This window comes from Panthera pardus, unplaced genomic scaffold (genome assembly GCF_024362965.1).
Source record: "Panthera pardus isolate Hobbes unplaced genomic scaffold, ASM2436296v1 HiC_scaffold_22, whole genome shotgun sequence".
Classification (NCBI taxonomy): Eukaryota; Metazoa; Chordata; class Mammalia; order Carnivora; family Felidae; genus Panthera; species Panthera pardus.
In genome coordinates this window covers 69,304,283-69,330,844 of record NW_026526788.1, presented here as the reverse complement: position 1 = coordinate 69,330,844, position 26,562 = coordinate 69,304,283, and the positions used below count along the sequence as shown (strand labels likewise).

At 47.6% G+C, this 26,562-nt stretch overlaps 1 protein-coding gene across 1 annotated transcript in view; it reads right to left on the bottom strand.

Annotated features, from left to right (window-relative positions):
• The window catches only part of TCF7L2 (transcription factor 7 like 2), a 199,656-nt gene extending 173,585 nt beyond the window's left edge, over window positions 1-26,071 (bottom strand). Inside the window, 5 exon segments of the mRNA XM_053909926.1 lie at window positions 12,206-12,274; window positions 24,652-24,666; window positions 24,668-24,777; window positions 24,988-25,054; window positions 25,323-26,071. Of these exon segments, the coding sequence (XP_053765901.1) occupies window positions 12,206-12,274; window positions 24,652-24,666; window positions 24,668-24,777; window positions 24,988-25,054; window positions 25,323-25,511 (450 nt within the window). The 5' untranslated portion in view covers window positions 25,512-26,071.
• Window positions 26,072-26,562: the final 491 nt, after the last annotated feature.

The window sequence follows — 26,562 nt, the reverse complement described above, 5'->3', positions numbered from 1 at the left end:
CTGTTTAACTAGGTTCTACTGGTAAACGAGATCGGAATATTCAGATTCTCAGAATTCAGTGTTGAACCATTACTGTAAAGCCTTAATTTTTTATTATCATCCCCTTATTGATTTGTCAACTGAGCTGAAAGGTGGAGACCGCCAGGAAGTAAAATCCTAACAGGTCTGCCTCTAGGAGAAAAGATTTGCCCGGAATGGACACAAACCTTACACCACAACCCCATACGATGAACTGCACCCCCCAGTTACAGGAACAAAAAACTCAGGGCTTTAACCTCCATTTACACCCAGCGTTCCCAATGGTTAGATTTACGGGCACTGGGGGCGAAAGTGCATAACCATGAATTTCTTGGCGGTTCACTGCCAACTTCCTCGTGCACTCCAGCCTTTCAACAAGCCAAGTCTCCAAGTCCAGTCCAGTCCACAAAAGGAAAGAAAGAAGAAAATGCGCAAACCGAAAAGAAAAGAACCATGCGAGACAACCCATTAAGGGGCTTTATCAGCTCTTTCCGAAATAAAAGGAAGTTCAAGTCTTCCAAAAACATCCTCGGGGAAAGCCAACAATCTAGAAGCCACAGTAAAAAGTAAAATCATAAATTTTCACATTAAATCACAAAATTCCTGGGAATGCAAACTCCTGGGTAAAACTGGGAGACTAAGGTCATTACACATCCTGAGGAGTTTGAGGTGTGGGAAATAGCAGTATTTAGCCCTGAAAGTTAATTCTCTGAAGTTCAATGTTTCTATTCACCTCATCAATATATATAAACCACCTACTACATGAAAAGCGGGGTCACCACTCACTAGCCATTAAAAAAAAAAAAATTTAGATAGACCAAGCCTTCCAAATTCTCTTCCAAATATGCATAATATATGTATTTCAGAATAATAATCCCCTCTTAACTGCTTTCCGATAGAGAACTAAATACCCCCCCCAAGATTATCAATTTAAATGTCACTTTCCCTCTTCTCTCTCTCTCTTTTCAGTCATCATTAGGCAAAAATAAAAAGCATTTCCTCGGCCTCCTTGGGAGGAGGCTTGGAAAAACCCAGAAGCGTACCCGGGAAGGAAACACAGAAGAGGAACCTCAAATTTCCTTTCTATTTTGGACTGTCAATAGCATTTAGGGAAAACACCTCCTTCATTTCTGCTTCATATGTTTTCCTTATTGGTTCATTTGCACAGTGCGGCTCTCCTAGCAGCACTCAGTACATCGTTTTGTCATTTCTGCCTCTCCCCGCCATTAGTGCAGGCTGCTGAGACGACACCCCAGCTGCCTCCCCAGAGCGGCCGCCAGCCCAGGCGCATCCCTTACCCCCAGGTGGTCCCCCCTTTGACTAATGTTCACCAACACTCATACATCATTCCCAAATTGGTCCAAATGAATTAAACACAGCTCTGCTTAACATTACGAGATTTAAATGGATTTTCTCTCTACAGGTCTGCCCCATAATTGGGTTTATCCATCTTGTTGAAGTACAGTTTACACTTGCTAACATCACGCCAATTCAAGCTACATTTTCTGCTCCAGTGGCAGGAGCAAGGCAGATTTGTCATCGGATCATAACAGGTAATTCAAACAACAATTAGTTTGATGACGGCCCGTATGTCAATGTCTGCTCCCCAGCAGCCGGGCTCACACCCGATGTGCTCTGTTCCTCAAGATGAATTGTCTTCACAATTCTTCAATTTCAATCGTCAACAATGCTTACCGAATCAACTTAGAAACTATTGACACAAGGCTCCCTTCCCTACAGGGCAGTCTCACCAAAGCCCGGGCGAAAAGAATCCCCCCAGGCCCTCTAGGCTACCGGCGCGAACACATCCATTTTCAAGGGCTGGACAATTTCTGATTTTCAACCACCGAAGCTGTTTACTCTGGTGCCTCACCTCCTCCTCAAAATTCTGGGAGGCACAAGGTTTGGGAACAAAAAGGGATGAATTTGCTTGTGTCGATTCATCCACCCACAGGTAGCAAAACACTCGTCTAGGTTTCTGAAGTTGCCTGCAGGAATTAATGACAGTTGCCATAGCCTGACAAAAATGGTATGATCCAATGGGAAAAAACTACTTGTCCTTTAAGGGGGGAAAAAAAAATGCTAATATTGCTTTTATTTATTTTTTTTTTAATTTTTTTTTAATCTTTATTTATTTTTGAGAGAGTGAGAGAGAGACAGAGTGAGAGCAGGGGAGGGGCAGAGACAGAGGGAGACACAGAATCCGAAGCAGGCTCCAGGCTCTGAGCTGTCAGCACAGAGCCCGACGCGGGGCTCGAACCCACGAACCATGAGATCATGACCTGAGCCGAAGTCGGACACTTAACCGAATAAGGCACCCAGGCGCCCCTAATATTGCTTTTAAAAACCAACTAACTTCCAAGCATTTTGAAACTCAGAAGACAATCATAAAAATGTTTTATGTATTTACATATACTTATACTTTACGTAATTTATATTATATGACATACCATATATTACATACATTCAAATATAGAACAGTCCAACTGTGGTTAACCATGGTTTGAGTGATGCCATAGTCGTTAACACAGGGTGCAAATTCATGCAATGAAAGATGGCTGAGGTCAGGCTACGAGATACCAGAGAAAGTCAACAAAGGGGTTGAAGGTCTATCTCAAATTGTCTCATTGAGTACAAAAGATAGTAAATACTGATATCATGTATATATGCACTATATAAGATATGTATTATTAATCATGATATACATAATTGCCCATCATGTTTTGCAGGGACTGTTAAGAGAAAAATGTTAAACCCCGCCTCTAATACACAGCCACCCAACCCACTTACGTCTGTTCCCCTTCTGCCCTCGGTGTGCATTATTTAAACCCACTCACACCCCAGGTTGTACGCCTACAATGTCCCACACGTTCCTGCAGGATGCTCTAGGGATACGAAGATGAGGAAGGCACAATCTCCGAAGGGCTTCCATTCTAGTCAGATGTTACAAGGACCAAGCAGAATTTTTAAGTGACATAAGAGAAACGCAAACGGCAAACAACAGGAGTCATAAATCTTTGTTACCCAGCAAAGATAGTCCAGGTTATCAAATTTATCATGTGTGACGTTTCTGACAGGAAGTAAAAAACACACAATGCATGTCGGTAGAAGACTCCTTCTAAATCTGCAAACAGGTACCTCACGCAGTTCTCAGTGGTGAACAGAAACTCGCATTTACCGAGCGCTCATCTACCCGCCATTCTGGCCCACTTCTTACCTGCCTTGTATCTCCGTTCATCTCCCAACAACCTTCTGCCAACAGGTACTACCGTTTATCCCCACTGCACGGGTCAGGAAACTGAGGCTTGGCCGACCGCCCCCCAAACCCAGGTTGTGGGACTCCAGAAGCAGGAGCTGAACCTGCCCACCTCCTCTGGTACCTAGTCCCTTTCAAATGCAGAGGTACTGCTACCAAAACCTCGAGGGTTCCCAGCGGGGTGGGGAGGGGGGAATCTGGGCCCCCAGGGGACATGTGGCAAGGCCTAGAGACATGTTTGTTAGGTGCTAGTGGTTTGAAGACATTAGAGGTCAGGGATGATGCTAAACACACACCGTGCAACGCACAGGACAGTCCCCGGTGAGACAAAAATTTTCCAGCCCGAGTAGTCAATGGTGGTGCAGCTGAGAGACGCCACACTAAGCCATCCCATCTCATTCACCCCCTCTACCCGCCAAAGACACACCCATTCCCAGTCCATGCCTAACGGATGGTGAATCTCGTATAACCAAGTGTTTTTCCAGATGCATCCCTTAAAAAACTGAAGTTCTGTGAAAATACTTCAGGGTATGTTTGATTCTAATGTTTCTTTTCAGAACATGTTAGAGACACAGAAACATACATATGCCTGCATTTAGGCTTCATATTTTTAAATTTCAGTGTATTACTCATCACATGTTAAACACACTGCCAGGCACTCAGGGATTTGGGTGGAACCTCCAGGAGTAACGGTCTGCTGCCATATCTGTTTGAGTGAAGACTGTGCTGAGATTTCAAGGTAAACCGTTAAAAAAAAAATCTGCAACCACTTATCTGTTCCATCAGGACTTGATACAACGGCACCAAACCAAATTCCAGAGACAAATTAAGTGCGAAGCTTGATAAGCCTGTCCACAACCCACTTGGAAATTTCTGTGTTTAGCTAAACAGCCCCATGATTCTCAGGGACTTTGTAAAAAGTAAGAATTATAAAGTACAACCTCTAAAACAGAGTTACTAAGAACATACGACCAGCTGATGGCCACGTATCAGACGTCTACGCTACCTGCTGACTGCCACAGATCAGACGTCTACACCACCTGCTATGGCCCCTAAAAGGCACACACGTGGCTGATGGAACAGCTGTGTCCATCCTTCCTGGTCGTCCTAAGCCAAGGACCACCAGGCCACCTCTCTGCATCCTTACCAGCCCGCTTACAAAGCACGCAGGCTGGGCCCCAAGTGCCGTAATGTGGTGGAGAATGAACACATACAAAGATCTCAACTCCTACAAACACACGGATACCATTAAAACAGATAGCAGTTTTAAAAGTGATAGAAGTAAAAGCCTTAAAACAAGATTGTTTTCTTTTACCCAGTCAACTGAATATAGTTGCTATTGGTTTAAACAAGATAGTAACTTCTTGAAAGATAGACATAGAGCCAAGCTGGGCCCCTGGTCTCCCAACTTGGCCCTGTTTCAACCAAATTATGGGAACCAATCACTTCCCTGCACCTCAGTTTCCTTGCCTTTCAAAACAGACTGCAGGGAGGCTGGCTGGCTCTGTCAGAAGACCAAGCAACTCTTGATATCAGGGTTGTAAGTGCGAGCCCCACGTTGGGTGTAGAGATTACTTAAAAATAAAATCTTTAAAGGGCGCCTGGGTGGCTCAGTTGGTTGAGCGCCCGACTCTTGATTTCGGCTCAGGTCATGATCCTCGGGTCATGGGATCGAGCCCTGCGTCGGGCTCCGTGCTGAGATTCTCTGTGTTTGAGATTCTCTCTCTCTCTCTCTCTCTCCCTCTGCCCCTGTCCCCAACGCGTGCCAGCGCTCTCTGTCAGGTAAAAAAATAAAAATAAAAATCTTTCAAAAAGAGAGAGAGACAGAGACAGAGGCTCTACTTTTGCGCCACCCGACAAGAAAGGCTTGGGGCCTGGTGGCATCAGTAAACCCAGGGAGTGTGTTAGAAATGCAGAATGTCAGGCCCTCCCTGCATCCAAATGTGCGTCTGTCTGACCTGGAAGCCTGAACAGAGCTAGACAGCTTCAGGGTTCCCCTGGCATGCTACAGCAGACTCCCACCTCCTCTCACTGTTCCTAACTCCGGGGACAATGACCATCAGTGACTGCCTGTTAATGGAACATTCTCCAAACAGAGTCCTCTCCCATTGAACAGGCATCCTTTAGAACTCTGAGTGTAACCGGCCTCCTCTCCTCCAAGAAAACAGAGTCAAGCTAAACAAAATAAGCAAGCAAACAGAAGCCCTGATGACGGTTTTTCTGTAACAAGACTATATGCACGTTTCACCCAAAAAGTAGGTAAGGGGTACAGATTCCAGGATCCCTAGACCGGAGCTCCTCAACCCTGTGTGCACATTAAAATCACCTGCGAGGGGTGCCTGGGTGGCTCGGTCGGTTGGTCGAGCGTCCGACTCTTGATTTCGGCTCAGGTCATGATCTCAGGGTTCGAGCCCCGCACGGGGCTCTGTGCTGACAGCTCAGACCCTGGAGCCTGCGTGGGATTCTCTCCCTCTCTCTCTGCCCCTCCCCTGCCAGTGCCCTCTCATCCTCTCTCTCTCAGATAAATGAACTGTAAATAAATGAATCAACCAATCAATGAATGATAAAATCACCTGGGAAGCTTTTTTGGAAGCAGGGATGCCCATACCCCACCCCCTAAAGATGCCAATTCAGGTGCGCCGCAGTGGAGCCCGGGCCTGAGCACCGTTTACGCCGCTCCCCCGGGGGCTGTGTGACGCACAGCCAGAGATGGGAACCACTGCCCTCGTCCAGCAGTTTTCAATGTGTCATTGCCAGAGAGGAGGCATCGAGATTACCCAAAAACCCATTAAAGCTGCAATGCCTGGGCCCACCCCAGACCCACAGAACCTAACACTCGGGGGGTAGGGCCACAGTCTGCATCTAACGAACCCCCCGGGTGATGCCTGCTCGCGTCTGTGAGACGCTGACCTGGTCCTAATGAGTGGGATCTTTAAGGAGTAGAACCCAGGATTCCGTACTTTTGAGCAGTTCCCGGTTGATCCCTTTGTATACGGCCCGGAGAGCTGGTTGGTGGGCACTGGGTGAGGAAACCCCTGGACCCTTGAGCATTATTTTATGCAGACGGTAGTTAGCATAATGCTGTATAGTATCATCTCTCTCCAGTCTGACTGCCGGGGTTGGAATCCTAATTCCTTGATCATGGGCAAAATATCTCTGGTAGCCGAGTCTCCGTTTCCTCATTTACAAAATGGAGATATAATGATGATAATACGAGTAACTACATCTTTCGGGTTCCCTTCTGTGTTGTTATGAAGAATCAATAAATAATTCATACACAGCACTTAACACCAGACCCAATGCTTCGGGAGAATTCAATAAGCATAAGCTGCTATTATTATCTGCTGTGGTTACTGCCTTTGACCCCGAAGACCAAGCACTTTACCGTCCAAGCTACTCTTTCATAAACAAAGAAACGCCCCTTCTTGAGGCTTGCAAAAGTATCTGGCTCTCTTCATAGAACCATGGAGAAGGAAAGGCCTCAAAAGCTCAGCGGAACCCACAGGCAAACTCTAGCTTCTCACTCAAAATCAGAAAAAGTTATCCCAACTGAGTACTTGGCCAGCCCTCAAGTACTCAAGTGGGCACTGAGCAGCCAATGAACGATCAACTGATTGACTTCAAAAGACTCTGGGGCAGCAATGCTCAAACTTCAGTAGGCTGAAACTCAGAGCCCTGCTTAAAAATGCAACTCCCAGGTCGTATCTAAAACCTGCTCCATCGGACCAAGGGAAATGAGGTGCTTACAAATCAGGACGTGAGACAGCGCTAGAATTTACGCTCCATGAGAACAAGCTGGTTTTGTCCGTTCTCTCCGCGGATGAAGTCTGCAAGGGCCTGGCACACGCGAGATACGCAATAAATACTTTTGAACGAATGAAGGAACAGTCTGAGGTATGGACTTCAATCAGCCAGTCAGGCAGAAACTCAGCACCGCAGCAAGTGAATGAACCTTCCGAAGGAGCTGACTGGCCAACGAGTCTGGTGAAACGACACGAGTCTCTGTCATGGCCCCATCCACATGCAAACACACACACACACTGCATCCTTTGTGGAAAGGGGACACGAAATCTCCCAGCCAGGTGTGGGTGGTGGGACTGAGGGAAAGTTGAGGAAGTGATTATACCAAGAACGGAAGTTAGCCCAGATCTGCTCCTGAAGCAAGAAAGCAAATCCTCATGAGAACTGAAAGGGCCACAGAACCTGCGGCACGAGGAGGGGTGGCCCAGAACACAAGAGACCACCGTCAGATACAGGACTTGGGTTGGCCCTTGCCAACATCTCAGCCAAATCCACTGGTACCAACCTCTGGCCATTCTTACCACGGAGGCCAAGGGTCTACCTGGGCAAAGAGATGGACCGCGACTCACAGCATCATTTGAAGACATGGCTGAGACTGAACACCAAGTTCCCATCCGGGAATAAGGGGCCAATACGGCACCAGGACACTCTCCAGTTTCTACCCTTCCCTCCTTGACCTCAGAAAGCACGCAGGCCCTGGAGGAGGGTCCTCGGGGCCTTACTGAGTCACGGCAGATGAGTTCGAAGACCAAAAAGAAGGAACATGCTTTGGTAAAGCTCAGATGGGAACGTGCAAGCCTGAGGACAGAAGGCAAAATAACAACACTTGAAAGTCTCCACCGCTCAGCTGTGTAAACAAATAAAATGGTCCATTTCTTCTGGAGCCTCTCCTGGTTGTCTTTGCGCACACACACAAGCGTGTGCACACACATACACACACACACACACACCACTTCACATCTTAAAAGAAAAACAACCAAGAAAGGTCTACACAGTTTGTTTTTGCTGTGTGTGGAGTTATTTTTTCCTAAATCACATCTGACTTGGTGTGAAAACATCAACCTTTGGCCAAAATACTCTTAAAACAAAGGCTTAATTGGTTCTGAAATAGCCCTTCTGAAAACCAAGGGAAATCTCTTCTGTGGGTCTTGACCTTGATTACAACACTGCTCTTGGGGCTGGAATAATGACGAGTGGGGGAGTCCAGGAAGAGCTGTCTTCAGGGAGGCAACAGGGATGCCTACACATTCATCCACAGTCACCTGCAGGGCGGCTCTCTGGAAGGCACCGGCAGCATGTGGGTACACCTCTGCATTCAGCCTGCAAAATCTTCCCAGGTTAAGGAAGACGGTGGGAGGAGTTCCTAGGAACTGGGGCCAAAAGCCAAACTGGCCTCTGAGCACACCTAGCTTATTTTACTGCTCCCCTATGTATATCACTCACACACATACAACCACTGAGCCAGCGCACTTCAGGGGCGACACTTGAAATCCAGTGTTCACATCTCTCTCAAAAGATCAATGCAAAGCTAAACACACGTATTACCCTGTGTCTCTCCAAGGCCACTCTTGGATATGAAGAACAGAAACGGACACACATATTCCTCCAAAAGATGTGGGTGAGAATGTTACTAGGACCTTATTCACAGTAGCAGAAAATGCGAGGCAATCCAAAACTCCAGGAACATAGAAAGGATGTGCACAATGTGTCATAGTCCTACGGAGAATACTGATGGCAATAAAAAAGAGCAAACTAGTGCCACATATACAATAACAGGAATAAAAGTCAGATATAATGCTGAGTGGGGCCAGACAGGAGACAATCCATTCTGTACAATCCCATCCCTATGAAGCTAAAAACCAGGCAAAACTCGGGGTGCCCGGGTGGCTCAGTCGGTTGAGCTTCCGACTTCAGCTCAGGTCATGATCTCGCGGTGAGTTCAAGCCCCGCATCGGGCTCTGTGCTGACAGCTCAGAGCCTGGAGCCTGCTTTGGATTTTGTGTCTCCCTCTCTCTCTGCCCCTCCCCACTCACGCTGTCTCTCTCTGTCTCAGAAATAAACATTAAAAAAGATTTTTTTAATAACAGGCAAAACTAATCCATGGCGATAGATAAAATTATTCCACGTGAGAACTGGCAGGGGCAGGGTGGGGAGGGTGGAGGGGTGGGGCTAGGGTTTTCAGGGTGGAGGGTTGGAAGCCAGATGACTGGGAGGTGAAGGGCATACGCAAGACATCTGGGGGGTTGGTAATATTCTCTCAGGGGCCAGCAAACCACAGTTTGTGGGCCAAATCCAGCCACTGTCAACTCTTATAAATAAAGTTTTATTGGGACAAGGCCACATCTATTCTTTTAGATACTATTTTTAGCTCCTTTTGCATCACGGTGGCAGAGTTGAGTAGCTGCCACAGAGATTATAGGGCCTGCGAAGACTAAAATATTTACTATTTAGCAACCCTTTACAGAAAGTGTTCCAACTCCATTCTATGTATTGGTCAGGGTGATGGTTTCGTGGATGTTCACATGTGTAAAAGTTGGTCCACCTCTCCACTAAAGACATATTTATCTCATACTTCAATGAAACTTTTTAAAAGTCAGCAGAGCTAAATAACTACATCTTGCTTTTAAAAGGTCTGTTAAGTGTCATTCCAGTTATATCGGCGTTAACCACATAGGGAGAATACGGCCATTTGTGTGATGCTGGTCTTTTCAACACCGAGAGGGGTCGGGAGGTTGTCAAAAGCGGGGAAGATCCCAACACAGCAACTGATACCGTGCCCAAACTTTTTCAAAAGAACACGAGGCGGCTATAGGAATCAGCTGGAGGCCATTCATGTTGACGGTGAACTTGGCCGAGTCCTGAGATTACAGGAGGGCTGGGAAGGGCAAGGGGTATGGATCTCATGGGTTGCAAGGTGTCCCCCTACTTGAGGTTATTTTGGGAACCAGCTCAGGAAAGCAACAAGCTCAACTCATATTGCAATGCAGGATTTATTAAGGTGAAGCAGTCTTACGTTTCCAGGGAAAGAAAATTCTGCCCCAACAATCACATCCCACTTAAGCCTTGTGCTGGAGAACGCCGCGAAGGGAAAATGTCAGCTGTCCTGCCCCCCAGAGCACCACCATCCTCGTCTCAAACTAAAATTACAGCTAGATGCCATGTGGCTTGGCCTCGTCCTGGTCTAGCAGAGGTTGGGGGAGAATGAACTCTGAAAGCATGCCGGTGCTGGGTCTCTAATAAAATGTCTCTCTGTTTGCCCACATGGGCATCCAGCCTTAGCAAACAGAAGCAGGGGAGAACAATACTACCTGTTCATGGAGGAATGGTAATGGTTTCAGTCCTCCGAACAATGAGGTCTGTAATTTACTCCATCTTCCTCCTGAGAAAGAGCTTCACATGGCCTGCACCGTGCCAGGTGGTTTGGAGAAAGTCAAACTGCTCGGTCTCACAAGGGACGCTTCAGCAACGGGTGTAAAGACACAACAGCTGGTCTGGTCTCGGCTGGTCTCCCAGTGACATGGCCCCAGCCAGCCTTTCCACACCACGATAGGGATCACTATGCTATTCAACCTCACCGATTCCCACACCCCGGGCAACAGGATTCTCCAGCACTCCACCAGATGTAGTAGGCCTCAGGACATTTGTCTGTTCCTCTATCCATTCATCAAGACCTAGGGTCTGGGCCTGTTCCCTCTCCTAGCCCTGAGACTAAACCAGTTTCAGGGGGCAAGACTCAATATGCCAACATCAAGAAGCAGAAGGCCCAGCAGGAAGTGTGCCAGCAAGAACGAGTGTGGCATCTAGCTAGAGACATCAGTCTGGAAAATACTTGGGGATGGAGGGCGGTAAAACCACCTTCCCCTAAAATACACAGAGAGATCAGATCAGCAGCACACGGCAGGAGCAAACAAAAAATATTTTCCCAATACGCTCCTGTTGCCCTGAAACAAGCACAAAACCATGAGGGAATCCATCAAATAAAAATGTCTGCAGAACCATACTTTTTTCACTGGTGGAAGAATTCACAGTGTCGCTGGGGCCCATGGCTGTCTGAAAGCCTTATCCAGGAAGCTGCAGATTTGAAACGGGACAGCTACAAAGATGGACTGTGGCTGTAGTTTGGTGAGACCACAGACGGACACACAAGTTATCCGCAGCGGAACAACATAAATTATTTCACCAACCGACATCCACTTCCGGGAAGAGGAGACCCACAACCAGACTTCACCATCACCACAACAGGCTTCAAAAGCCTCTCTCCAGAGGGTTAAACCGGAACACTCCAGAAGTTTCGGCACCATTAGTTACACCATGAGTAACATCCATCCTGGCAGAGCCAGGCAAGGCAGACAGACGAAAATCGTATTAGTCTGCTCTCCCTCCACTACTGCATTCTGCTGGCACCAGTTCCGCTCCGAGTCTATATTAGTCTGTGATCTGTTTAGCCTTTGGATTTAAGAGAATGGAAGCACTACATGAGCAGGAAACCGGACACTCATCAGAAGCTGGGCTCTGTCACCTCTCCCTCCCAGCACTTTTAAGGACATACATCAACAGGTCCAAGAGAAATCAACATTTCAGGACAATCGGGTCGAAAGTGATATTCTTAGCACCCCTTAGCGTGATCTGGATGCACCGGAAGCAACCCTCTGGCTGTCAGTAGCCCCCTCCCCCTCCCCTCCCCCCACCATTCTTCCAGGTCGGCCACCTCGTTTTGCGCTCAAATGAAGATTCTTCCCTAAGCCAAAAACAATAGCCAAGCTGGGGTCTTGTGTGCCCATTACGCCTGATCAAGAAACTAAACACAAAACATAGGCTCCTCTTTCTTTCCATATTCTTTACATCGTTTTGGCAGCATTTCTGCTCTTGTTTCTTTGCTTCCCACCTCCCCGAGTCAATCAACTACCACCAGCACCATCACCACCTTCACCATCGTCACCACCACCACCATCATCATCATCACCAACCATCATCCCCATCATCATCATCACCACGATCACCACCATCATCATCATCATCATCATCATCATCATCATCACCATCTAGATCGGGGGAAGGGGCAGAGAATAAAAGACACAAGAGACCTACTTATTGACAATTCAAGCTTCAGGATCTCTTGCATTTTCCTACCTGAATTGCAATCTGGTGTTCAATCGTTTTGTACGCAGAGTAATGTGTGCTCCCGGACTGAAAATGGAGCTGTAGAAAGAAACCAAATCAAAGCGTTCTGCTTATGTCACAAACTACAAGAAAACATCTTAAGCAGTTTATGAATAGCAGACAAACCTTCCTAGATTGAACTGCAGCCTTGGCATTCAATCAAGACCTGTGTATTTTTATTTGTTGCTATGGATAAGATAATCATCATAATCTAAGGTAAAGTTTAAAAAAAAAAAAAAAGCGTCTATTCAATAAGCGAAAAGGGAGGGGGGAGGGGGCCAAGAGTGAGAATCATTGACATGAAAAGGAAAGACGGACGCCCATTAAAACATAAAGGAAGCCAGTGTGCTGAGCAGGACGCTGCAGAAGAATTAACTGTGTGCTGCAAAAAGCCACGAGAATTGCGACACGTAGGTGTGAGGACAGGCAGTGAGAAAGGGTTCTGAGAAGCCACAAGACTGCAACAGGTACAAGACCCCCACTGTTCTGACAACTGGGCGCTTGCTCCTAAACACGATTCTATTTTGGGGAAAACAAATGTGTCAGGCAGAATTCAGGGGCCACCGATGCCTTATGCATTCTTCTGCAATGACTAAGCGATCCGTCCCAGAACGTCCCTATAGCCTGCACTCTAGGAATCCACACTTCCCCATAGAGGGAGCCAACCATTGCCAAAGAGCCACCAAGTTTTCTAAGGACGGCCTGTTCACTGGCCCCTGGGTGAATGCTCGTCCCTGGCTCCCTCAGATTCTCCACAACCGGGTGGGGGGGCGGGGGGGGACGACGAAGTCTCTCTCTCGGGCCTTCCCCTCTGAAGCCCTACAGAGCCCCCATCAAAGAAGGTGGGTGTCCCCAAACAAAAAGGAATATGGAGATGCCTCACCAAACTCTCCTTTCCCCAAATAACGCTTGTTAGTAGTGGGATCCTCCCGAGCAGGAAAACAAACACTACCTGATTCATTTTATAAACAATACAACAGTCACTAAAGGATCTCAACAGTATCTGGAAATGCATTTTAATTTGCAACATATGAACGAATGAGGAGGCATTAGTCGGTCCTGGGGAATCGCTGCTCATTCACCTCACAGCAAAAGGCAGCAGGGGCTCGCGCTTCCAAACCACGGCTGTTACTGCTACCAGAACACTTCCATAGTATTAGAACAAAGTGTAACCTAGCTTGCCAGTGAGTTTTAGATCCAATGATTTTGTTCACACAGTTCAGGACTGTTCAAAATCAGTCCGCCCAGGTTTTGCGGGGGGGGGGGGGGGGGGGGGGGGGGACGGGGGGAGGAAAAAAAAAAGAAAGGAAAGAAGAAGAAAAATGAAATTCACATAAGAACTTCTGAACCAACACAACACAGAAGCGATCACATTTTTAAAATAGTCTGAATTTATACTGCTCATGAGATAAGGCTGGAAGTCCCCATTTTAGCATCCAATGGGCTCCTCTGAGATCATTGTAACTGCTCCAAACAAACAATCAAAAACACCGCCTATAAATATTAGGAGACTGCTTGCCCCAAAACATAATACTAATCAAGGTGAAAAGAGGCCACAATAAAAATGAAGCCAGGAATGAATATATATGTAGTCCTTTACCTGTCAAAGCACAGCGATGCACCACACTCCCTAAAACAACTAAAGACGAACACTGAGCAACTGACCGTAAGCCCATCCCCACACAACCCCCCCCCCCCGCCCCACACACACACTCTCTGAAGCAGTTCATCTAAGTGAATTGCAGAAAAAGACAGATGAATTTGCACCCTTTGAGCCCCACGCCCCCGCCCTTCCTATGAAAACTGCCAGCCAGTAAACGGAGATTTGCACTAATTTCTGTGACAATTCCGCATCATTTTAAAACAACTTTTGTGCTAGGGACAGCTTTCTCTGCCAGGTTGGAATGCTTGGCTGGAGAGCAGCTCTTGTCTGAGGGGTGGGGGGTGGGGGGTTCTGCTTCTAAGTCGAGAGGCAACAGTAACAACTCATCCCCCTTTTCAGCAGGGTTTTATTCTCCTCTTTTCCAACTGCCTGATTCAGAGCTTAATGGAAACTTGTCCAAGCTTTTCTTCCCACAAACCCTGTGGAGCCCTAGGCAATCTGTACTCAGGGTAACCACAGGAATCTCAGATTGTCAATTAAAATTGAATGGACACCTGATAACTATATGTCATGGAAACCAAATTTCATATAATCACAGGCTTGTGAATAAATTAATGAAACTGTGGCTAATCCAAATTCAATTTTCACTTGTCCGGTTCCATTCTTAATCCTTGCGTCCAATCACCACCCAAACAACACAATCCCAGAGAGAACACTGCAATTAAAAGAGGAAAAATGCAACTGCAAGGTCCTTAAGAACGTAGTTGGACAAAGTTAATTTCACACACACACACACACACACACACACACACACACACACACCATTTTAACACCCACAAGCAATGTAACTTCCCTCCTCAGGTGTCCAGACAAACCGAATAACCCGGACCAGCTCATAAATACACACAGCACAAGCTCCAATCAGATCTTTACTCCCAGCCAGTAACCACTGCGTTGGAGAGATATGAAGCTAAACTTCCGCCAGCTACAGTGACACAGACTTACAATTTTCTTGCTGCTCCTTTGGGTTTCCACCCCCTCTTCTACCAAATGCTGTTGTCTTAAACATAACACTTTAAACTGCTTTTTGCTTCCCTGTAAAACACAAAGATGCCTTGTCCCTTATAGTCCAGCTTTTTAAGACAAAGACAAAATACAAGGACCCAGTAAAAACTTGGCTTTCTAGACTGGAACAAGAATTTACTTCTCTCTCTGTAAAAAATCTATTAAGAAAGGAAAGAACAAGAGACGGTGCCCTTTTCTTTTTCGAATCGATGAGGGGAGGTTCAGAGATCCATCGAAGGATCAGCCATCTAAGGCCCATCTGGGTTTAGGAACCTCTACCCCTGGGGCTGGCCTGCTCTTGGTCACCTGCAGCGTCACTTCCTCCGCCAGCAGGTGCAGCTTATACCTTGGGCATGCAGTGCGTCCTCAACATGGTGCCTCCCTGGGGCATCCTGGGGCTTCACCAGCTGAGAACTCCAGGGGACCTTTCCTTCAATTCCTTCCCATGAAACCCTCAACAAAATAAACCTTCCCTTCCTGTGTGCTTGTTTACAATGGCCAAGCCCACCCACCCATGCTAACACCCCCAGATGATCTGGCCCTCACTTGTCCAGAGGAAGAACCATAAAGAGGCGGCTGTGCCCGGCACAGGATTGCACAATTCCCCGGCAATTAAAAAACCAACAATTTACAATTAACTGCTTCCCTTGTGATGATCATATCGTGATGGCTCTTGCTTTATTTCTAATCACTACCACTGGCCCTTAATTTGCTGTTTCAGATATACGGCATCAGAGACACCCAGAGACGAGAGAAAAAGGAAAACCACGTTTTCATCCACAGACATCTCCTCCTCAAAGGGGACCCTGTGTTGGTTTCTCCCACACTAAGTGAACTTCCAGTGTTCAGAAGACTAATTTCTTATACCTATTCATTCCACTAAATTGGTAAGAGGGTAGAGCATTCGTTTTATTGTCACCTGGCTCTCTCTTTTATTAAAACAAACAAACAAAAATCCAATCCAGATTCATTCCCTAAAAAGTTTTGGTTTTGGGGACCTGGGGTCCACCTTCTCCCCTGTAGCCACTACCGTGAGCCAGTGGAAGTTTAATTTCCATGTCATTAACTTAAAAGACAGATATTTTTGGGGCGCCTGGTTGGCTCAGTGGGTTAAGCGTCCAACTTCAACTCAGGTCATGATCTCACGGTTCGTGAGTTCAAGCCCCGCATAGGGCTCTGTGCTGACAGCTCAGAGCCTGGAGCCTGCTTCAGATTCTGTCTCCCTCTCTCTCGGCCCCTCCCCTGCTCACGTTCCGTCTGTCTCTCTCAAAAAGAAATAAACATTACAAAAAAAAAAAAAAGAGAGAGAGAGAGAATATTTTTGTCGTTAGTAGGTCTAAGGCTTTTTCTTGGGTCATCAGGCACCGTTAGGGACAGAGACAGCAGCCCTGTGCTGCGAACCTCTTACATTTAATGGGAAATACAATCCTGACCAGGACTCTGGGCTACCCTGCCTGCCCTTTTAAAAAGTGCCAAGGGGACCTCTACCTTCCATAGGGAAGGCAAAAGCAGCACTGACTGGTAGGTGTGCCGGTTTAAACATCCCTCGCCAGACCTAGACACGGAACATTTGTACCATCCTAAAAACAACAACTTAACAAAGGCATCCCCTTTTCACTTCCTGGCATTCTGCTTCAGAAATTCTGCCGCAGCAAAACGCATGCCCTCAGACACCAGAACAATCTCTCCTACTGTCTCGATGTTCCATCCAATGTCTATTTACCCTCATTAATTTTTCTTTTCTTTTCCTCAACCTGAAACCATCAGCTATGAGTCAGAGAATGATCATTAACTTTTACAGCTTCCATACACATCCACCTACTCACATTTGGGGAAAGAAGACTTGCAACATTGCCTGAGACCAAAATCCTCCATGAAAGAAAAGGGAAGAAAAAAAAAAAATCACTTCAAGAAAGTTATAGCTGTAGGTCTATGGGGGTTTGGGGGGGGGGGGGGGAGGGTTACATTCATTGTTTTTCCACTCGGTGCCGCAAATCTGGAGCAAAAAAAAGAAAAGTTGAACTTGGTTACGGGGATAGGGATTTCTGGGTTGATTTCTGAAGAAAAACGAGATGATTTTCTTTAAACATCAAAACATAATTAAAGTTCTTAAACTGTGAGGGGGGGGGGAATGAAGTGAATCAAATTTCCTGCTCTTGTACAAAACACATTTCTAGCATAGAAAAACACGTGGGCTAAGGAGCTGAGACATGCTCCTAACACAGCATTTTTCATTAAAAGTTGCTACATTAACACTCTTAAAATGATGCCCTATCATTACTCCACTTAGCAGTCACAGCTCTGCAACTCATAACGAATTAATTTGCATTAATGTGGGTTTCCTGTGTCCTTCCCTGGGTATGCCATTGTGATTCCGGCTTAATAAAACTGACAGGACAGTAACATAGTGCCTTTTATTCCACTTTCCAAAACAAACCAACCCACCCGAAGACCCACACAAATCCTCTCGATTTTTTTTTAAGCATTTTGCTAATATATTTAGTACATCATAATTGGCCCAGCACACAGGAACCTAGTTATCTTCTCAGTAAATATTTATAGCGTCATTCTTTCCCATTCATTCTGCATTTTCTTGGAGAATCTCACTGTAGCCTACATCTGCAATTCATTGACTTTACAATTTACCACATGTTGGGATGGGAGAGGTCCTAGCTCCATTTGAATCACTACACAAATATGCAAGTGATTTATCGGTTTCAAACTGAAGGCTACAAGAGAAGGACTCCACTTTCCCTGAACATTACTTCTTCTGGCAGACCATGAACAATTACAGTTCGTACTAATTAAGCTCTGTAAATGTGCTGTGCCCTGCTAATGCCTACCAGGCCTCAAATTTATTTTCATGATGCCAAACTTTAGCGAGCAATTTTAACTCCTTCAGAGCTGATCCCACTAATAATAGCCATTCCTGCCCCTATAAACAGAACTGTTTGGGGCTACTTCATGGCCAAAAAAAAAAAAAAAAAAAAAAGAGAGAGAGAAACAGAGAGAGAGTGGGAGAGAGAAAAGACAGAAGAAGAAAGAAAAGAATAAAATATAACGGGCTGAATTACCAGCCCGAAATCAGATGTGCCTAAGGAAGAAAAACCTATCCTGGGAAAACGAAGAACACCACGGCTGATAACCCGTTCATAGATCCCACATCCCCATCTTTGTAATGAGCTGTTAAGGGATTCATATCTGTCCCTGAGGGCTAGTAAGTTTCTGCATTCCATTGATTAGAAAATAAAACCTTTCAGCCGCGGTCTTTAAGTTTGGGTTGGATGGAGGGAAGGATCCCGCCAGAAATGACAGGGCCATCAGTCCCCCTCGACACACATACCTTACCCCCCACACCTCAGGATCCCACTCCCCCTTCACCATGTGGTCCCTCTGTAACACACCAGAACCTCCCACTTCTTAAAAAATAAAAATTAACATCAACAGGATAATTGGCCTTCTCTCTCTCACCAGGCTGTCGACCACAGAATGCCCCTCCCCTAGACCCTCACGCAAATAACTGATATGAAACATATCTGTTGCTGGATAGAGTGTTTTAGGTGAGGAGTGGACTGAAACCACTCTATGCTGAGCAAAGCAATAGTTTTTAACAGCACCTCCCCCTGGTACTCCCACCTCTCATAAGAGACTTCCAATCCCCAATTTCAGACAAGCCATTCCCCCAAGCCCCAATTTTTGTCCCATCTTCTTATATTTTTTCCAATCTTTCTTAATCAGACATTTATTCTGGCTACCTCTCTGTGTTTCCTTCCCCAGATAACTGTGCACTTTTACCAAATGAGAGGCCTTCCCATCCCCAATGTAAACCTGGAATTTTTTTTCCCTCATCCATTAAATTCCTTTAATCAACTCTCCTCACTCACCTAACTTTTTTTTTTTAAACCCTCACATTAACTAGTGCACTCTGCAACGTGTGTATTTTCCCTTCCAACTCAGTGGAACATCATATAAATTAAAGAGCAGTCTCTCGTATCAGGTTTCTTTAAGTATTCTGGGAAATATGCACAATATAGGCAACACGGTCCAAAAAAAAGAAAAAAGAAAGAAAGAAAAGGAAAGGAAAGAAAAGGAAGGGAAAAGGGAGAAAGAGAAGGAAAAAAGGAAAGAAAAGAAAGGAAAAAGGAGAAACCAGAAGACAAGGCGAAAGATGCAAACAGTAGAGCAACTTTGCTTTTGAAAAAGGCATTTGTGCAGAGCCCCCACTGAATTTCCATCCCTGAAAGTGCTCTTTATAAATGTGTATAACAATAGCCTAGAGGAAAAGTACAAGTCAGCTGCCAGAGGAGAGGGGGTCTGTCTCAGTAAGCTCAGATTGTAGAGGTGGGGGCCACGGGAGGGGGGGGGGCAGCATCTGAGATGGGCTTCCCCCATCTCATTGCTTATAATTAGTGAGAGAAATCTGAGCTACTGCCAATGTCTGCGGACCTTGAATATTATAAGGCCAACGTGGCGTCAAATATCTTAACATTCATAAGTGTTATGGGCTGTAAATAAAGCCTGTGGATTTATGACCCGGTGGCGCTTGCCAGCAAAGGACTGGGGCACATTTCTTTCAGCAGACCTGTCGAGGTGCAAGCTTGCCTTTGGTTGTAAAATTAACCGTTTCCTTCACAAATGTGCTCAATTATAAGTCAGAGTTGAAGATTTACTCACACGGCTGCCAATATCCACTCGCGGAAGAAACTCAGACGCCCACGTCACGCACCCCCCTCAAAAATAAAAGCCCCGAGAATCTGATTCACCGCCCCCCCCCTTCCCAAACTTCTGAAATGTGTCACCTTAGAACAGTTACAAATGCGGTCAAAGATATCATCTAATTCCACTTACCAAGACTAAAAAGCTTACACCTACTTCCCTGGAAAGTGCTTATTTATTTGGCAACTCTATGGTTTAAAAAAACAAGAAAGGGAGTAAATCACTCCCTGGCTGCAGTCTCGTCCCTTCCCCCAATATAATGTCATCTACTTCCTGTGTAGGAGAGAGCCTCTGCTAAATCCAGGTTGTCTCATACTTAACTGCCAATAAACCAACTTCCACATAACTTCCAGACAGCTGGGGAAAAGGTCCTCGGAGTTTTAGTCATGGTCCAGAAACACGCGTCCACACAAAAATTTGCAGCTGTCCTTTCTCTACAGTGCATTTTTAATGTGATTCCGGGGCCCCTGTTGTGAAACATCTGACAAAATGTAAAATCCTCTTAGATACCTTCTAGTTTACCCACTGTGCACGTGTAAGAGAAGGTGCACCGGGATTTCTCAACCAAGGAAAAACCTAGGCACTTTTTGCATGCACCCAGGTACCTCGTGGGATGTGAGGAGGCATTCAAACCCTGCAAAGACTTCCACTGTAAGGTTTGAAAGCACAGCCCCCCGTGCAACTAGTAAAATGCTGGGTTTTGAAAGCAAGTATTTTTTTAATGGCGTGCAGATCTGCGCTCATATCCCGCGCTGCTAACAGAACAGCATTCTTGATCGGCCAGCCCCCGGAAACCTTCCTGTTAACTTTTTCACAGCTTGCTAAGAAACAGAAAGCTGACCAGCTTCCAGCAGGGACTCTAAATGAAATCCGTATCAGTAAAATGAAAATCAGGGTGGAAAACTCCTAGCAAGAACCGGGATTGTTTGCTTCCAAATCTTTTCTCCATCAGATAGGGGGCATCAGTAAAAGCTACAGCCCTTAAGCAGTCCAAAGTTTCCAAAAACACTTCTTCCAGATAAGCACTTCAGGCCCCCAACTGCCTAATAGCTTGTTTCTGGGGGTTCAGAAAGCTTTAATTTCAACAGACTGCGAAGCGCTGGCATATTAAATTTATAATCATTAAAATATGACTTATTGGGTGAATGCTCAGCCCGTAATCCATCCTGCAGACATTAAACTCCAACCTATAAAGATTAGCACAGAATTAATACTGTTGCATTGAGATTGGGATCTAAACATGTTCGCCATAAATATTTCTGAAGGAGATGAAAAACAATTAGCATAAATACCAAAGAAGGGAAAGAACACCTGTTCTTTTTCAGGGCGATAAGCATTTTATTGTTCTCTATTTAAAATGTAATGACCTGTGTAATTACAGTAATATTACATTGTTATGTAGGGGCTTGGAATGTCACACTTTGAAAAGTGTTGTCAAAACAATCAGGGGTGAAGGTGGGGGGTGGGAGGACAACCAAGGAAAGGACCACCATTAACCCTTCACACTCTAAGGTCTCAATCTTTTGTATGAGAAAGGATTATGTTGTTTGAGTGAGGGAAAAACATCCATTTTTCACAAGCCAGAAAGAGAATTTGTTTGCCCGGCTACATAAAACCCCAATGAATAGGCCCCTCTTGGTTTCTTTTAAATGCTGGGATTCCAAGTTCAAGAGTGAATTCAAGATGCTGCTTATTTATTTGTTCAGCCTAGTAGCAAGCAGCTCAGTTAAAAAGCAACTAACTTTGGGATAAAAGAAGATACAAGAGCTCTCATACTCGAGTCTCAAAGAGAAATCTCAAACCTAACTCGAATTCTGACCACCCTAGCCCTATTTCTCAGCGTGGCAAAAGGGAAAAAGAAATGGGGCACCACTTTTTCCTACCAACTTGAATATGCTAAAAGTATTTTTATCTCTGACATACAACTGCTACCACAATTCTTGTATTTGTTGTTCTATCACTTCCCATCTACTTAACCACACTTCTCTCCTTAATGTATTTTTGTATCCGAACCTGTCTTTTTAAAAGCCATTCCTATTACTGTATCAAAGACTAAATTAATGCTATGCAGAAATCTTTGTCGCTTTAAAATAAAATTATTACTATCGAGCTTTATGGCGTCTTCAGCAATTAAAGCATTATTCTTGAGATAATGTATTATTCATCATAGCTGGTTTAATGCTACTCCTTCATTCTTTACATTCTTAAATAGAAAAGCAGGAATCAGGGATCCAAAGAGTTTGCTTTTTCAAGGATGCTGCTGCTTACAGGTACTCTAATAAGGAACAGAAACCGTAGCAAAAACACCACCACCAAGGAGGGTCGGGGAAAACAGGAAAGCATACAGCTAATTTGTCTTTATACCTTGCCCTCAAAAACACACTCTATGAAGCACGAAGAATTTCAGATGAGCATGAAAAGACCCCTATCTTGCCTATAGATGCCCTCGGCAGCTGTAGGAAATCTAGAACTGCAAGCTGGCCCTCTGATCGAAGACGTCAGGAGTGACACACAACAGCTTCCCGTCCTCGGGTCTATTGCGCTGCTTACTGGCCTAAATAAATAACTTTAATTTTGGAGCACATAATCTAACCCAGGTAACAGATAAGGAGGAAGGGCCTGCACACACAAAGATGTCTCTTGGTGTTTGACATGCAAATCCGAACACTGCCTACTGAGTTCAGAAATGTCCTCTCCTACTCAATCTGATGTCACAGCACAAGGCCACCCGCTACGTCCACAATTAAAAGAACTAGAGCGGTCTATTCCTATAATGCCCACAAAGGGGACCGATGGTTGGGAGCCTTCCTTTTTCGCCCCGGGAAATCGTTTATTTGCCTTTAACAGTTTCGCTGTTTCCTAATTACAGCACAACACCACCGTTCAAGTTTTAGGCGACAGTATGGCAAGATCGCCAGCGGTCAGGCTGGGAGTTTGAAAAGAGTCAAGAAGGCCAAGAAGCCCGCCATCAAAGCTCAATATTCAGATTGGCCTTTCTGATGGCCAAGTGGATTTTTAAATAATACTGGAGAGACTCCATCGTAGGGGGAGGGGAGTAAGAAATTCTCAGGGTTACTTTGGAATGTTGCTTGGTCGGGTTGGTTAGTACACAAACCCTCTGTTTCTGAGCCGAATGCTCCGGGTTTAGCATGCCCACAAGCTCTCAAGAAAAATACAACGTAACCGGACTGTGCCTCCCCTTGAGCTGCAACCCCACAGCCCAGCCCCTGCAGTCTGAAAGAGCTGGCCCTGTAGTAGGAGGTCGGGCTGAAACGCTCTACCAGCTTCCCAAGCACGCAGAAGCCTGGGTGCAGGGAAGGAGGGGGGGGGGGGGGGGGGATAATTATTTCTCTTTCCTAGCCATAAAAAGTGACCGGTCTAGCATGCCCGTGCCCTTTTTGCCAGGGCCCAAAAAACAAGTAAAACCTGATAGTTAATATTTTAATGCTTAAAAACACTTGTAGATCGGATCGACTCCCATCCGGCAAGCCCTCGGCCATTAGCACCGAATTCACGGCTGCTGAACACTGGGTACATTATTTCAAATTGCTATCTCGAGTTACCGAAAAAAAAAAAAAATAGTGTGTGTAAATAAGGGGTAGGGGGCCCAAACCAGAAAAGGTGCAAAATGACAATCCCTGGAAACCAGGCACAAACGTCTAGAGGTTGCGTCTAGAGACCGGCAATCCAGGCTTTTTAGAGGAGGGTGGGATTGGGGGCGGGGGACGGGGTTCAGGATGAGGGCAGGGAGCAGAGGACGGTCCGGGAACAGGATGAGCCTTATTAACAAATGTCAAGGGGGCGCGGAACGCTCGCTGCGGAAAGCACCCGCGGAGCCTAGCACCCGGTGCCGCCCTGGGGTCCCCAAAGTTGGGTGGCCCGCGAGCAGCAGCCCACTCCCTTGAAGGAGAGGTGCCCTTGGCCTTCCGCACTCTCTACACACCGCTGGGCCCGCAAACCCTGGTCTCTGATCCTCCCCCAGGGCCCACTGAGGGCCTTCTCGGAAGCTGGCGAACGCAGACCAAGCTATAAACCCCAAGGCACCCAAATTCCCTGGAAATACATCGAGTCCGCTCAAAGGAAGCCATCCCGGCTGCACACAAACCAAGAACCCGGTCACAGGGGCCTCCCCACTCGGCGCGGCCCGAGAGAGCCCGCAGCCGGCGCTCCGGGCAGCCGAGCCCGCCACACCGCGCCCAGGGCGCTCGGGGCCCTGCGGGGTTGCCAAAGAAAAGCAATCCCAAAGCCCCCAAGTTTGCAGTGGGACCAGTCTAGGAGGGGTGACCTTCCAGGGGAAAGGGGGAGGGGGGCTGAAAGCCAGCGATCACCACTAGAAAGCTAAGTAAATAACCAGCCGAAAGAGAAAGCCGAGGCGCTTCTCCCGGGCCCCGGGCTCCGCGCGCTCGCTACTTCTCCAGTCCAACGCCTGCAGGAAAATCCACTCTCTACCCCGCGCGTCGGGCGCCAGCCCGGTCACTCGGGCCCCGGCAGCGGCAGCCAAGGGGGTTAACCGGGGAAAACCCAAGACGCCACAGAAGAGGGAAGGAAGAGAGAGGGAGAGGGAGAGAGAGCGAAAAGAAAAGAGCCACACAGTCATCTTCCCAGGGTGAAGAAACAAACAACACCACCACGGGGGAGGGGGGAATCAGAGCGCAAAAAAAAAAAAAAAAAGAAAAAAAAAAAGTTCTTCTGTTTCCCGCCCCCCCCAACAAAACCCTGCTTGGAAAGAAAGGTCTCCCCAACATCACGAGGCAGCAAACTGAAAGCAAGAACATGGCGAAGTGCAAACAAATCCAGTCCACAAAAGGCAGAAAAGTTTGGAGAGTTTTGGGCTGCCTGGGCCGCGAGCGGGGGAGGGGAGGCGGGGAGGGGAGGAGGCGGAGGGGGGGGCGGGGAGGGAGGGAGAGAGGGAGGGGAGGGAGGGGAGGGAGGGGAGGGGAGGGGAGGGAGGGGGCAGGGCAGGGGCCGCATGCGGGGCCGGGCGGGCGGCGCGGGCGGGCAGCGGGCGGGGGCCGGGCGCGGAGGCACTTACGGTTCGGGCGGTGGGGCGAGAGCGATCCGTTGGGGAGGTAGGGGCTCGTCAGGTCGGGGATCATGATGAAGGGGTAGCCGGGATACGGTGGCCCCTTAAAGAGCCCTCCATCTTGCCTCTTGGCCGCTAACATGGCGGGGCGGCGAGGGGACGGCGGCGGCCGCGCCGAGCGGGAGAGAGCGAGGAGAAACTTTTTAGAAAGTGCCCCAAGTAGCCGGGCGCCCCGGCAGGGCCGGCGCGCGGCCGGGCCGAGCGGGGGCGCGGGGCCGGGGCGCGCGGGGCGGCGGGCCCGGGGGGCGGCTCCGGGCGGCTGCGGGGCGCGCGGGGCGTACTCACCTTCTTCCAAACTTTCCCGGGATTTATCTCGGAAACTTTCGGAGCGAGGCGGAGGCCGTCTTTCCGCCTTCCCGGAGGGGTGGAGGTGGGGAGGGCGAGGGGCAAACGCCACGCAGAGGGGGGGAGAAGGGGGAGAAAAAAGATCAGCAGGGTGGGGGGGTTGGGGGGGGGGGAGAGAAAACAGGGTTACAAGTTTCTGCAATGGTGGCACCGCGCACACACGCCGCCCGCCCGGCCCCGCGGCGCCCCCGGCCCCGATTCCTTCCCTCTCGGCACCGTTTGCCAAGCCCAGGAAATAGACTCAAGACCCCACCAGCCCGAGGGGCTTTTCCTACCTCGGAATCGGAGGAGCTGTTTTGATTCGTTTCTGATTCATTGACTAGAGACGATTTGACATCAGCTAAATCCCTCTCTGCCGAGGAGTTTTCGGAGCTCTTCTCCTCCTGCTCGCCCTCGTCTTTGAAGGAAATCAGTTCGTCGTTGGCGCCTAGGTCATCTCCTCCACCGCCGTTCAGCTGCGGCATTTTTTTCACCCACCAGCAGCAATTTTGGAAGGAAAATGAAGGAGGAAGAAAAGCAAAAAAAAAAAAAAAAAAAAAAATACCCCCAAAAAGTTTTGCCCCCCCCCAAAAAAAATATTGCAAGAAAAAGACGAGTCCAAGGTGAACTTTTTTTTCTGCTTTGGGGTCTTTTTCTCCTGGGGAGGGGAAAGAGGGAGAAGGGGAGGGGAAAGGGGGGGAGATCTTCTGCACGCGTGAGTTTGGGTTTCTTTTTTCTCTCGTTCCCAAGGATCCGATCAATGTGCAAAAAAATAATAAATAAAAAAGGGGGGTAAAAAAAAACACACCAACAACAACAAGAAGTCAGATATAAAGAGCAAAGGGGGGGGAAGCCGAAGATACAGGAGGAGCTCGTGCCGCTCGGATTTGAGTGAGTTGAAGTTAGACTGAGAGCTTTTCAGTTCAAAGGCGGCGCTGATTGACAGATAGAAAAAGGGGGATCGAAATCCGGAGGAACGGAGTAGTCTGGGAGCGGAGATTATTGACAGGGCGAGAGGAACACACTCGCTTAATGAGATGCCGGGGGGCGGGGCCGGCCCGGTGACGTGTGCATAAATAAACAGCCGGGGTGGGCGGGGCGGGGGCGGCTAACAATGATCCTTTCGGGCGCCGGGAGAGGGAGGAGGGAGAGGAGGAGGAGGAGAGGGGCGGGGGAGGAGAGGGGAGGGAGTTGGAGGGAGGAGTGTGCAGGGGGAGAGGCCTGCGCTGAGTGGGTGCGAGCCCGCGAGTCTGGGCGAGGGTACTGGGACTCGCTCCGGGAGGGGGGCGGCTTCGGAAGGACAATGCGGAGTGGGAGAGGAGGGGAAGGGGGGTGGCGACCGAGTCAGGAATCCGAGCCGCGGAAGGCGGAAGGAAAGCCCACTTGGGGGGCGGGGATGGGGAGAGGCCCAGAAAAAGTGCACTTTGGAAATATTAGAAATAAGTCTTAAGTAAGGGGAAAAGGAGGAGAGTACCGTGGAGAAGGGAGGGGCGGGGGGGGGGTGCTTAGTGGTTAGTCCAGCAGTGAAATCAGCCA